The sequence below is a fragment of the Anneissia japonica genome, unplaced genomic scaffold (assembly GCF_011630105.1).
Source record: "Anneissia japonica isolate Jap-2015-1 unplaced genomic scaffold, ASM1163010v1 scaffold921_len549748_cov171, whole genome shotgun sequence".
In the NCBI taxonomy this organism is placed as follows: Eukaryota; Metazoa; Echinodermata; class Crinoidea; order Comatulida; family Comatulidae; genus Anneissia; species Anneissia japonica.
Window position 1 is genome coordinate 1 of NW_022694674.1, and position 15,380 is coordinate 15,380.

A 15,380-nucleotide genomic window follows, 5' to 3' on the forward strand; every position below is an offset into this window, starting at 1 on the left:
TCCCCACTCTTTTACAAAAAAAGTTGGATAGCCCTTGAGTGACAGTATAACTGACCTGGAGCGTGATAAATAATTGATTATGCTTCAGACTGATGATGATGATGATGATGATGATGATGATGATGATGATGATGATGATGATAATAAAGATGAAACTTTGTTTAAAGTGAGCCCAATTTGGAATCAATGGAAAATAAAGGCCCCGGTAAGGGTGCAGGGAAAAAGCCCCTAGAAAAATCAGTAGTTTCGATTTGGTATAGACTAATTAGGGTTGCTATATTTAGTCTTATAAAAAATAGTAATGCTTCCAGAAAGCAAAGCCATATCTTCCCATTGAGCATGGGGACTAAAAAGCTGGGCACAAATTTGATGGTTCTGGTTGTAGCGTATAGGCATGTTTGATATTGATTTAATTTTAGTTATCGTTGCTGTGTATTGCATTGGAATTGTTAATTTTGTTGGGTCGCCAACCCATTACAAATCTCGACATCCCCCACCACCACTCGTCTGACACCACGACGAGGTCATCGGACTCAATTAATATTCAAATCCAATCAAAGATGTTATTATGATTGCTGTTCCCTAATATTGTAGTCTAAAAGTATAACTTTGGGATGCCCGAAAATAGCAACTGGCAATTATAGAGCCAAATACCACTCCCCAGCAAGGGGCAGAAACAGCATGCATGATGTGAACAAATTATGAAATTATGGCATCTGTGATATCCAAAAAATAGCATCTGGAAACCAAAAATAGCAAGTAATCAGGGCTGGCTTTATCCACATAAGTCTTGTGTGGTGACTAACCCCAACATTTCATACATAGTTAATTGTAATTATATGTTTGTACCTCTAAACATTGTCAAAATTGCAATTTTTTTAGGGTGTAGACTTTTCTGTTATCTGCCATTGTCTCTTATTTGATATTTTTATTTCTACCTTTAATGTAATAGGCCTATGTATGTAATATTTAATATGTGAAACTGAATTTTTATGTAATTTTATGTACCATATTTTTACATTTATTTTTATATCTTTTTGTATATTTCCTGTTTTTTTTTTTTTTTTTTTTTTTTTTTCGCGGTTCCGACGGCCCTGCCACCAGAGGACCCCACTGGAAATAAGCCTTCTTCTAGACTTTCGTGGGCTATCCTTTATACCGAATAAATCCAATCCAATCCCATCATTTGAATATTTAGAGTTGCTACAATAGTGGCAGGTGACAGATTTAATACTAGAATTAGAGGAAGAATCTAATGGTGGAATGGGCTATGATGTTTATGAATTAAAAGACATGACATGAAATTGAAAAACTAAAAAGAGGACATAACTAAGACATAGGTATTGAAGTAGAGTTTCCAATAAGATGTGAACAAAATAAGAGAAATTTGGGAAGATATGTATCTATATTATAAAATATACAGTATGTTATCAGAATGTATGAAGATATTTTAAGTCAAGAAAAAAGCCATTGTACAATGCTTCATATAAATTTAAAACAGATGGCTTGAAAATGAAAGAAAAATGGGAAGATATGTTGATCAAATCTTAAGTCCCCAAACTAATGTTTAGTCTCAGTTTATATGTGATTGTTACCATAGTGAGGATACTGTATTTTTCTACACCATTGTTTCATAATTTGTTTAATCATAAATGTATGTGGAATTATTTTGAGATGTATTATAACTGAATTTTATCTTATTAATAACATTATTACATTTTAATTTTTCATTATACATAAACGTTTGCGTAGAAATGGTTGTTATGGTAATGGCGTTTTTTTCTACACACCACTGCATAAATTTCCAAAATTATTTTATATGGAAATTAAAAACCATATTGTGATGCAATATATGAAATTATATTTGAAATTAATTATTAATGTTCTCCTATGATATTTAAGTTTTATATATTTTAGTGGTAATGATTCACTGTTGGTCTGATAAAATGAAATAAATATTAATAAACATTTAATAAACATTATTCATTAAACTTACAAATTTTCATTAAGTTTGCTAGCAATGGTTGCTATGGTGATTACCTATTTTTAACATTATTATGTACACCTTTTTTTAAATAAAGACCGTGTGTTATTTAAAAAAATGTAAAGCCAAATAAACAGAAATTATAGTGAATTTTATTCATTGCCATGGCTATAATTATGATCAAAGATGACCTTGCTTTCATACTAAATTGTGTTATCTTATGATATTTAATAAACATTTTTTCATAAATCTTAAGGTCTTCATTATATAATTATTTTATGAAAAAATAAGAAATTCAAATTTGCATAGCAACAGTTGCTATGGTGATGACCTTGTATTTTATACATCAATGTGTTAACTTTGTTCAATAAGAGCTATTTATTATATAAATATATTGTATCTCATGATTTTTGCTTGGTCAAAGACAATTGTGCTGATTTTGCTTCGTTGCTATAGACGATAAAAAGAGTGTTGCTCTGCAATTATATTAAAGTTTCAGCATTTTTTTACATAATCCTATTCTACGATAATAATAGATAATTCAGATGTTAAACATATTCATAAAACCTATGAAAATAAAGAATTTAATAAATTTTAATCTTCCTGTGTACTTAAATTTCATGAATAAAATAGGAAATTTAAATTTGCATAGCAACGGTTGCTATGGTGATTGAAATTGTAGTTTTTCTTAACGCAAGATTTATTTTCGATAATTAACGAATATTTTGAGTTTCACCAATTGTTGATGATTATTCGAGTGATGTTATTTTTTATTTAGCTAAAACTATAATTTAAAGCGGAAAAATGGCGGCCATTTTGAATGCGTAATTTGGAGGTTTTTGGGTAATTTTGAGTTCTGAACTTCTCAAGACCTATATTTTCAGAAAATATCAAAATTAGCCGGTAGTACTTCCATTGCCACCTCGACGATTTTAGAGGACTTTTTGGCCATAAACTGCTCGCCTACTATGACGTGTGTGTTATATACTTTGGTCGATAGAGGGCAGAATTTTAATTACGTGTAAATAAAATAAATGCGGCATGTAAGTGAAGAAGGCAAGTGAAGGTGAAGAGTATAAAAGCGGTATTCTTTCCGAAGCTTTTCTGAGAGAGGAAGACAAATTAAACTGCTATTATGTCAAAAGAATAACATAATATGCGATCAAGGTTGCAACATGTAATATACGCGTAAGTTATGACATTCAAAATCACCAATATTTATTTATATTTGTAGTTAGAATAAACGTTTGAAAGAAAAATAGCAAGCCGACTTGACTTCCTTCAAAGATTGTTTACAGTCGCTTAGCGAAGCAAAGCCGCAGTGCAGAGTGCGCCAATCAATAATAGGGTGGTGGAGATACTGTCAGTGAAGCTACACTGATGAGTCACCCTGACTAGGCAGAGGCCTAGGCTAAAATTGAACCGATGATGTTGAAAATAATATGCTTATCCCCTATGCCTAAACTAGTAAAATGTTGAAAGATTTATTGATTAGATTATTTTTGTTGAAAATGCGGTGAGATTGGCCTAGCTAGGGGGCCATGGCCTACCTAAACTAAGGCCTAGGCCTAGCCTAGGCTTAGGCCTAGTTAGTTTAGGCCTAGGCTAGGCCTCTATGCCATTGCTAGGCCTCCTTCCTGGGGCCTAGCCTAGGTATAGATTCCCTGAGCTTAGGCCTAGTGATACTGATAGTGACAAGTGACAGTAAAATGAGAAGACCCTTGCCTGGGCCTACTGTAGAGGCCTAGCCTAGCTTGCTAGGTATGCCCTAGGCCTAGACCTATTTCATGGCCATCTTTTTTACTGTAGGCCTAGGCCTATATATAAGACTAAGTCTAGCCTAGGAGCACACTAAAAATTGTATCGCTCAATTGACTTCAAATATAGTTTCACATTAATTCAATAGAAAGAACTCATTGATGTTAGTAATCTACAGTTTAGATGACAAAAATTGGTTGAATATTTACAGTTATAATATGCTAAATTTAATATTAAATGAATTTTTTTCCAGATTTATGCATGTTGGCCTATCTTCAACTTTTTTGCCATATGCATGTGCACCGCCTTGACGGCCTAGCTAAGCCTAGACGCGATGTCTCCTCTCCCTGCTACACAATGACACATGACTCGTATTGCTGCCTAGTGGCTCAGACTCTACCTAGCCTAGGGTATTTAAGCACTCAGGGCATGGAGTCTTATTAAATTACATCAAAAATAACATTACATAAAGTTAATATGTATATGTAGTCTTTGATATTTTCATAATTTTTATATGAAAAGGACTTATTTTCTACTTTTTTGTATTTCATTAAAATTGGAAACGTTCTCAACATATACCATCATCGGTAATGTTTTTGAAGGTGGGAATTCCATATCCGAATCAGAAATTACGGGAGTACATCGTCCTAGTGTTTGTTTTTTTGTAATTCCCAATCAGAGTCCAGGAAAAGGCCCCCCATGACCCCAATGTTTTTCCGATATGGTAAAACTCTTTCTTATTCGGTATTTTGACAAGCACCCTCACACGGATGTGCTCCTAGCTAAGCCCAGGCACCGTAGGCCTAGGCTCTGATTTTATGATTTTTATTAAGTTCATGACCCAAAAAAATATTTTGGTGACCCAATGGTTGGTTGCGATGCTTTGTGGAATGTTGGTCTAGCCATACACGCCTATGTTTAGATTCTCTATGTTGGCAACACTCAATTTTAGTTGACATATGCAACACTATGTAAGTAATATAACATCATTACCTTTAAATAGAGTTTCCATTTTCTTGACAACCTGGTGAAAAAAATAACAACTAGGCCTAGACCCCACTGCCTAGAAATACTGCCCAAGCATATTCCCTAGTACTTTACTGCAATCTAGGCCAAGAATTGCAATGTACATTTGTAAATTATATTATTATATTGTATTGTATTTGTAAATACATAACTTCTTTTTGCTTACAGATATTATTGATTATTGAGACTTTAAGTATGGATGGGTATGACAAAGTAAAAGTGGTTGGTAAAGGAAGCTATGGAGAAGTGTGGTTGGTTAAACACAAAAAAGACAAGAAACATGTAAGCTTCAATTTATGGTCAAGACATTAATTAATTATTCCCTTGCCTTTAAAGTAAAGTTAATAATTTCCTGGTCATCATTACACTGTGATAGCTTCTTATTGTATCTCCATGGTTATACAAACCATGTAAATATTTTTAAAATATATACTTTTTGCTTTAATGATGTAGTATAAAAATATTTTCATTTCTCTCCCAACAAAGTATGTAGTCAAAAAGCTAGAGATTAGAAATGCCTCAAAAAAAGAACGGATTGCTGCTGAACAAGAGGCAAAGTTGCTTTCCAAGCTGCGACATCCTAATATAGTATCATACAAAGATTCCTTTGAATCGGAAGATGGTCACTTGTACATCGCCATGGGTTATTGCGATGGAGGAGACTTGTATAACAAACTGAAGGAACAGAAAGGTGCCGCTCTTGAGGAGAAACAAATTGTTGAGTGGTTTGTACAGATTGCAATGGCACTACAGGTCAGTATTACACAAAAAATATTGTTTATTTCCTGTCTGACAGCAAGCAAATCCCACATTATGAAATTAAACTATGTTATGTTGTAAAATGGTTTCACCAGATGTGGCAATACCGTAAATAAACCAATTGCCACCTTTCTTGAATAAAAAAAGTTAGTTTTTTTGTGGAATAAGTGAAGAGGTTTTCGAAATAGAGGCAGAACAAGTTTTAGAAATAGATAAGTTACTGGAATCCTTGATTTTTTAATCAAAAAGGACACACATGTAAATGAAAACACCATGTTTTTTTTTTGTTTTTTTTTTTTAAACATGGTTTTTGCCTATTTCTTTGCTTAGGAGGTTGGAGAAAATATCTACCCAAGTAAATAAACCCACATTGGCATGTTTACATACTTCCCTCAAAACCCAGAATAATTTGCAAGGGGACATTAAGGTTAAGCTGTCAGGTCAAAAACAATAAACTTTGATATTTTGATTTTCATAGATCTATCTATCTATAATCTGACAAAACATTACAATTTCTGAAATTCACAATAATATCTGTTTTATCTGGATTTATGTCCTAATACACACTTCTTTTCATCATTTTATTCATAAACCTAAAACTTCAAACAAGTATTAACTCAAAGTTAAAGTATTTGCTATGAATAGTTTAATAAATATTGCTATATATTTTTAAATGGAAGGTTTTTGATGAAAGAATATGTGGAATGCCAAAGGAATATGAGCCTGGTTCTCAAGAGAGCCCTAGTATCCGGATCGAGTGCTAACCATTAGCGCTAACCGTTAGCACCTGTGTGAGAACGCCCGATCGGTTACCGTTTGCGGTATCCGGAACGGTTAGCAATCGCTATCGATTAGCGCGTTGAACTCGTTTCTATGATCAACCAATCACACATACGCGTTTACAATTTCCAGTTTCTTATTGGCCAGTTATTCGATCATCATATTCTTGGTATCTGGATCAGGATCTTCTCATATGGACGCACGGCAGCTAACGGTTATCAGGATCTGGATCCTGCTAACCGTTAGCTGCCGTGTGAGAACATAGCCGTTGTTGATAATGTTGCTGCAGCTGTTGCTATTGTTACTGTTTTAGCTTACACAAACAAGATGATGTTGCTTATTGGCACTTTACAATAATAAAATAAAAATAATCGGGATGATGAAGAGAAAGATTGTATAATTGTACAAATATGCAACATAAATTATTTGAAATAAAAAAAGGTGAGTGAACATTACAAAATAATATAGCATGTACCACACCATTGTATAATTGGTCCACTTTTGGTCCATTTTTTTATCCATAGTATATGCATGAGCGGAACATCTTGCATCGAGATTTGAAAACTCAGAATATTTTTTTAACAAAAAGTAAAATCATCAAAGTTGGTGATCTTGGAATTGCAAGAGTTTTAGATAGTTGTAACGATATGGCAACAACTCTCATTGGTACACCATACTACATGAGTCCAGAACTCTTCTCAAACAAACCATACAACCATAAGGTAGAGTATAGTATCCTAACTTATTGTTTATAGGTCATAGCAATCTCAGCAGGACTGCACCCTTATTTCACAGTGCTCAATGCCATATTAACCAAATCCACTATGCCAAAGACTGCTGGAATACACACAAACTAAAAAATAACATTCCTGTTAACTTTTGACCATAGCGTCTGTTTTTTAAATCACGTGTTTCCTTATGTAAATTTTTGTTCACACTATCCAGATTTTTGTGTCAAATATCTGTTAATATGTCAGTGATTATAGCAACTAAATCAATGAGTGCCTTTCCACATTATTAAGCCAGTCATTGGAGCAATACCTATGAAGTGAGTATTCCACAGTTCGGTGCATGAAATAAATCAGTGCATTTTGGTAAACACTTATATCCTGGGTGGATAGAGGCAACATGGGAAAGGTGCCTTTTGTTCAAGGACGCATGTGACTTGAAAGCCCTGACCTTGCGGTCAACACAAGTAACTTGCACTGCGAGGGTTTGAAGCCCCTGACATGGTTGACACAAGTGACTTGCACTTCAAGGGTTTTCAATTCCCTGACCTTACAGTTGACACAAGTGACTTGCAATGCGAGGGTTTAAACCTTCTGACCTTACGGTTGACGCAAGTGACTTGCACTTCAAGTGTTTAAAACCCCTGATTTTACAGTTGACACAAGTGACTTGCACTGCAAAGTTTTGAAACCCCTGACCTTACAGTTGACACAAGTGACTTGCACTGCAAGGGTTTGAAACCCTGACCTTACAACTGACACAAGTAACTTGCACTGGGAGGGTTTGAAACCCCTGACCTTATAGTTGACACAAGTGGCTTGCACTTTGAGTGTTTAAAACCCCCGATTTTACAGTTGACACAAGTTACTTGACTTGCACTGCAAAGTTTTGAAACCCCTGACCTTACAGTTGACACAAGTGACTTGCACTTCGAGGGTTTAAAACCCCTGACTTTACAGTTGACACAAGTGACTTGTACTGCGAGGTTTTCAAACCCCTGACCTTATGGTTGATAGTCTGAGACACTACCATTGCACCTACTGCCTCCACATTGCCCATATACGGGCGTGATGATATTATATCGCACCCACATGTTTAGATGACAGTTATTTGTCGCATAAAACTTGATAATGTGGACAGACCTTAAGATTGCTATGTACACGATTATAGTGGTGGTGCCATATGGTGGGGACAACCCTGGACCTAACCGGGACCCCTAGGCGGCCCTCAGCCAAAATGCCTGCTTTGCTCGTTTGGCCTTCAGCTCCTCTTTAGAGTGGACAGACCAGCAGCTTTCTCGGTATTATTTTTTTATGCAATTTATTATTTTTGTTTTTCTGTTTTTTCTAGCGGACTTTTATAGTTGCTGTGAATATAATTGAAAATTGAAATGCCAGTAGAATATCTTTCAATATATTCTGTTGGAAATTAACTTGTAAATTTGTTTTTCTTTACTTTGAATGAAGTCTGATGTTTGGGCGCTAGGGTGCTGTGTATATGAAATGACTACCCTCAAGCATGCATTCAATGCCAAGGATATGAATTCTTTAGTGTATAAAATTCTTAGAGGAAAGGTAAGATTTTGATGTGTATTATATTGAATTAAATGTAAATTGTGTACATTTGAATGAAACATTTAATAAAAGCTGTGTGCAGTATATTTCCCATTTGCATGCTTTACTAAAATACAGGCGAACAACTCCATTCATTGAATCACACATGTTTGTCTGACTGATTGAAAGTTTAAGTTGAACAGGTCTTTTTGCATGTGCTCAGCCCGGTGAATTCGCTTTGGGTAATTCATCATTATAATCCAGACATGCACACTTGTTCTGCATGAATGGTTATGTTTCGGCCCTATCCAGTGCAAAGCAATTACTTAACAATTAATGTAACCATGGGAACGTGTACTTCTACAGTTATTTTCTTGTATGGCGTTCATGTTTAAAAAACTTTTACTGTTAAAAGTCCTTGATTTTAGAGCGAGGTATTTTGTTATTTATTTTTTTGAAATTTACGAAATAATTAAAAAAATAATGCCAGTCGGCAGCTTATCAGTACAGGTAGGATGGTGGGAACCCTGCCGTATGGTAACATTTGCTGTATAGTAGATAATAAAAGTTTACGCCATGCAGCATTATAATTGTTCAAATACAGAGATAAAATTAACAACTAAGGCCTAATAATAATAGACGTAATATCAATAAATAGGCCCAATAATAAATAATACAGTATAGTAATAATGTGTAGAGAATAGAGCATAACCATTAATTAAATTAATTAATACTATACATGTATTATTGTACATCATTAGTTCATACCAGTTTAAACATGCAATAAACACCTAAATATATATAAAATAAACTAAACGTCTCCACAACGTACACCTATCGATGAAGGCTATATTGTTTACTGTATATCTATTTTATGTAAACTTCGCCACAGCTGAGACAGTTATCATTCGCTGAACAACAACCCTGGACAGTCGGTATTCCACCCCACGGTGCCACAATAGAATGAAGTTACCGGCGCGCCGGTACCACAAAAGGCACTGATAAGTCCATTGTTGTACGCGCACATTTGTGTTGCCGAGGAGAAAATTCTACTCAGCGATCAGCCCTGCCTTACTTTAACCATACTTCCCCATACTCTTGGGAATTCATTTGCTTACCAACAAATTTTAACATATGTGAGCAAAATATAATTTTCCACAAGCGTGAGAAAAACAAAAGGGATCCATTGCCTCCGAATTAGAGTTAGATAAAACTTAATATACACTCAACTAACATACATTTAAAATTAGTGCATGCTAATATTTTACTTGTACGCGATATAATGTGATCTGGAATTGTCCTGGAATATGCTTGTTTGAAAAAATGTAAGGACCCTGATTGTTTTAATGAATTATTTGCAGATGCCTGCAATGCCAAAGCAGTACAGTGTTGAACTGATAGACCTTATTAAGAGTATGTTGCACCAAACTCCTGATAAAAGACCAAGCGTGGCCAGAATACTGCGTAATCCATTCATCAAAAAACACATAGCCCTGTTTCTCGAAAGCACACGAATGCGGTGAGTTGTGTATCATTTATCATAAGTTTATAATCCTTTTTAATTCTTAATGTTGTTTTAGAAAGAATCTTTTTATATTATAAGAATTCATGGGTAAACTTTAAGTGAAATGTTCTCTTAAGCCTTGCCTCTAGAATGTTATTGCTAATGTCCCCCAAAAACGAGAGTGTATACGCACGTAAAAGTTTCTGTGGGGCAAGTCCCTAATCTTTATTAACTCTGTTCTGACCATATTAATAATGAAGTTAGATTTTTATGTTTCTATCATGTTTATGTTTTTAATCAGTTTGGAGAGCCTTTGGACAGTATTTTAGTATACTTTTGGTCGATCTACGGAACTTTTACTGAAATGCCAACCACTCCGATTTCAGCAGAGTTACTCCGTTTATTTAAGCTCTGCACTCTAATTTTGGGTCAAAAATCTCCGCTTTTTACGCATTTTGGCCAGCTGAAATAAATTGCGAATTTCCGAATAAAAAATGATAATCCTATGATTTAGGTAAAAACAACACCACTTAATTTCGTCCTGAAAGCAGCGCTCTGAACTGTATACAAAATAGTAATTTGCACTCTACAGTCTACTGATTTAGAAAAGCAAAACAATTTCATTGACCAAATGACTGTCAAAGTTGCAATCTGAACTGCATACGAAAAATTATTTTGCGCTCCACGGTCTACTGATTTCGAAAAAAACAAATTCATTAGACAAATTGATGTCAAAGTTGCGCTGCACTCCGAATTGTATAGTGCTCCATAGTTTACTGATTTCGTAACAACAGACTAGTAAAGCATGATTTCGAAAATAGTGTCGGATGAGAGCGATATGGATGTAGGCCTAGGTTAGGCCATGACAGGCAGTGCTCGAAAAACGAGCAGTAGTGTTGACCTTCCTCCAAAAAAGAAGCTAAAGCACATGCAAACATGCAAGTTAATAACGGAAAGTATCCTGTCAGTTTGAAATCAAAACTACTGTAGGTGATGCCTACATTACGCTCATTGTGATTGGTGTGGTGTTGATTTTCTGCCGAGGGCCTAGTCTTGCAGGGCGGGGTTGCTGGTTGTGAGTCAAAACGGTTACATTTTACAATCCGATCACATTGGTACCATGTCATAGGAATACTCCCCTCATATTGCCAAAACTCCGCTCAGAAGTTTTTCGGACTCCTCTTGTTGGCCTTGTACGTTTGGCATGTCTGCTTTTATTTTCTTTTTATACAAAAAGACGAAATAAATGAAATGAGATGAAGTTTGCTCTTCTATTGTTGATTCTGATGACTACTGCAAATGTGGACATTTTTAAGATTTTAATAACTTTTGGTTTTTAGACGACCAAATTCTGGGAGTTCTGATTCTCGTCGTTCATCTAAGACTGAGATAGTTTCCACACCCAGAAAGGTGAGTACAAAAAACATGCACTTGATATTACAGATACTTTCAAATTATCATATTTACTGTAGTCATAGAGTTTGTGTTGTACAGTATGTCTTATCAAAACACCATGTGGTAGCATTCATTATAGCAGTGAAATATTGATCCATATGTTAAAACAACATCTTTTGAATGTTTGCACATGAGATGCAAAACCTACAAGACAAATTAATTCCTACCCACTATTCGGGGATAGTCACTGTTTAATGCTGATTATATTTTCCTACTGACAGATTTGTGATACATCACAAAAAGTTGGCAGAGTTGGAAGGGGATGGGGGTGGGGGATGCTGATTGTAGGGCACATGGAAGTTGATCGATGATCAAACCCTAAGTATCATTCTTAATATCTCACAAAAAATAATTTTTGTGTTCCAATTAGAAACTAAATTATGATTGGTAAAGGTAATTAGGTTTACTGTCGACTGTGAAAATGTTAAATGCTCAGATTTCAGTCTCAGACATCATATAAATATTATTATATAACATAGTCTGTACTTCATTGTTGTATGCTTAGTACAGTAATATATTTTGTATTGTTTTCTTGTTATTTGTAAACAGGAGCCAGAAACTGCAAAAGAACCTGAGGTAAAAAAAGTAAAAAAAAAGAGACCAACTTCAGGTTCTAAGGAAAGAAAATTAGAAAAACAATCATTTGATATAGCACCCCCACGCTCAGGATCTGGTGATGTAAGTTTTTGAGTCTTATCAAGAATTTCTTCTTTTTGCTACAATATTTTGAATGGCAAACTTGAAAGAAAATATTGTTTGAAGGTTTGCATGACGAAGTAATAATATATATTAAAGCTTGCGGTACACTACTTAGATAGTTCTGAAAAGAACTGATGTTGTTTGAGAATATCTCAACGTTTTGATTGACTTGCTTCAATCGTCTTCAGGAGAATAATATCTGGAAAGAAGAATCACCAATAATATTGCAATCATATGATTCATTCTTCATCAATCCCAATACTCTGTTTGCAGTTATATAGCTTTTCATACCTGTTTACAAAAGGAAAAAAGTAATGTACCTCTAATCAATGTTTTTCATGCTTAGATAGTTGCAATTATGATTGAATAAGATTATTCATTTATTGAATTTTGGCCCTACCTGCTAACTTGGAAATATTCAGTGTCAGCATGGTTTGGAAAAATCATTCGTGCTGGCCAGCCATATATCAGGCAATACAGAAATGTTATCAATAACAAAAACAAATTCTGCTAGTGTGCTAACTAGTGAAAAAGTACATCACTTCGGTTCACCAGAGCATGCTACGTACTGTAGATACATATAAGGCATGGTCGATTAGGACATCATGATCAGGACTAAAATTATTTAATAAAAATAAAAAACAATACCGTACACATGCTCTGTGTAATTGTAATTCATTCTTAGATGTTAGTACACCAAGGTTTTAGCATTATGATATAGTTGATAATTATATATTTTTGAATTTTTTCAAGCAGAGTAGGGCAAGGAAAGGAAGGCCGCTTCCTCCAGCCCCTTCTAAAGCCGATACGCCACGTAAGAGTGCAAGTGCAAAGAGTAAACTTGCCGTGCAGAACAGCAAGTCTGGCTCAGGTGGCAAAAAGTCTGTATCATCATCATCAAGCTCAGTGTCAAGTTCAAAGGAAGATAGCACACCACGCAGTCCTGAACTGGTCAGTAAGAATACAAGGCTTTAATATTGACCGTCATAATCAGTTAAAAAGTCCCACATTTGAAACCTTGCAAACATTGTAAACCCTTTGCAGCCTTGGAAAGATAGCCAAAAACGAAAATAATCCCCTTCACTCCCATCTCCATTCCTGGTACCAATGTATTCTTTAAAACTCCTGCAGTAATGCCCTCTTTCCTATCCCTTCTCCATCCCTTTAAAACGACAATTTCTCCCTTATTCTCTTACCTTACCGTCCATAATCGCCCATTTAAGCAAGTACAGACAGAACACACCTCACTTATGTTTATATTGTATGTATGTTGATTTAGCAGATAGTGGCTCTTGATGGCCCACTGAAGCAACAAATTGAGGCATGTTGTGGCGAAATGGTTAAGTTGCTGCACAGGCCAGTACTGAGAAAGAAGCCCGGTTAGCTCAGTCAGTAGAGCATCAGACTTTTTATCTGAGGGTCAAGGGTTCAAGTCCCTTATTGGGTGTCCAATCTTTTTTAAAATTGCCCCATGAGGAATAACTAAAGAATTATTGAATTGAATTGAGTAAGTGAGCTATAAAATATGGGAGCTCAAAAAATTGCATAAAAATCCAAATTTGTTTTTCATTATAGATCATTATTTTGATAGTTAATTCTATTAAACAATGTATGCACAAATAACTTTGAAAGGCAGTTACTCAAAATCATGTTTATCTTGACTTTAAAAGTGCTGTACTTTCACTTAGGCTTGAAATGTCCAATTTCAATGAATGACTCCTCATTTTAAAGATCAACTGAAAATACCAATAACTTAAATTTTAATTTTTGCTACAACTTAGCCATTTTGCCACAGCATGCCTCAATTGTGAAATGAATTAAATTGAATTATAACTGAGATAGCTGCCCATCACTTTAAGATCATGCTGGTTCAAAAATGTTATGGAAATGTGAATTTACTTTGCAAAAAACCGATTTACCCAAGATTAAAGAAAGTTGTGTCTGTCTCATAAAATACATAAAACAGTTATATCTAATACTAATTAATTAATATTAAATGCCTATAACATTAGACAGGCAATAAATACCAAGATTTCAAGACAGCGGAGGGCGTAATAAAAATCAAGAAAAAAAATTATTTTTTTAATGAAATTTCCACTTTTTCGTGGCGGCGGGTGCGTTAATTGGCCAAAAATAAAATTTTATTGTTATTTGAAATCATCAATATTTGCAGGTGGCGGGTTCGCTAAACAAGGTATAAAAAAAGTTTCGCCAAATGTAATTGCAGTAGCACTGGATTAGAGATAAAAGAATAGTTATGTTAACAAAGATATAGAATCCTAAAATAATAATGGTAATAGCGATTTTTCATGTTATTATTACCCCAGCCATTGTATAACAAACTCACTTCCTAGAGGGAAATTGCAGCAGCTAGTCAGTGCATTGGGCATTCACACCATGTATGTGTCTATATGTATATAAATACGCAAGATCTTAATGTTATCAATTAAAAACGTATGTCCTTGCGAAATTCACTTTACAATGCAATGTATTTTCTTTGTATGTAATCATGGAGATATTATAGTAAACTGGAGAAACAACGCAAATTTAGTCCTTTGACGATCATTTCGACCGCGCTGATAAGAATCTGTGGTCACGTGACGCGTAGTGGGTATCAATTCTGTATAAACGTGCAGTGCGAGCGATGGCTCTGTAATAGGAAAATGTGAGGTTTCCTCGGAAAAGCACATATTTGATGTTGAATATGTTGATTGGAATGCGAGTAACTATACCAAATGGACTGGAAATTTGAGATAAAGAGTTTTGGTTCGCTAATGCTCCAAAAGATAGCCCCAAACATTGAGATTTTTCGAGAAAATAGACCAAGGCCCCTGCATGTCCACGCCTGTTTAGGTATGCACGAATGTCTTCAATCAGCAAAATTCTCTAATTTTATGTTGATTCGCTGCTGTACATCAAATATCTTTGATTTTCAACTTGAAAATTCACAATGAACAACTACTATGAGACACTATTTTTTATACTCAATATATTAGATGCTGTTTATTGCTTTTACTAATTTGTAACTAAAACAGAATTTTAAATAAACAATCAAGATAATATTTATACAATGTTTAATTTCATTTTGATATGCCGCTACATTCTTTTTAAATTTTTTTTTTTTTTTTTTTTC

The 15,380-nt window shown here is 34.7% G+C and overlaps 1 protein-coding gene and 1 non-coding gene across 2 annotated transcripts in view; both read left to right on the forward strand.

The window, feature by feature from the left end:
* Positions 1-3,017: 3,017 nt before the first annotated feature.
* The window catches only part of LOC117101145 (serine/threonine-protein kinase Nek4-like), a gene marked incomplete in the record, with an annotated part of 17,729 nt that continues 5,366 nt past the window's right edge, over positions 3,018-15,380 (forward strand). The window contains 9 exon segments of the mRNA XM_033241023.1: positions 3,018-3,172; positions 4,937-5,050; positions 5,255-5,521; positions 6,832-7,029; positions 8,503-8,610; positions 9,951-10,108; positions 11,434-11,503; positions 12,098-12,226; positions 13,004-13,198. Coding sequence (XP_033096914.1) covers positions 4,964-5,050; positions 5,255-5,521; positions 6,832-7,029; positions 8,503-8,610; positions 9,951-10,108; positions 11,434-11,503; positions 12,098-12,226; positions 13,004-13,198 — 1,212 coding nt within the window.
* Trnak-uuu lies at positions 13,622-13,694 on the forward strand. Its single transcript has one exon. It is a non-coding gene; the product is annotated as a tRNA-Lys (tRNA).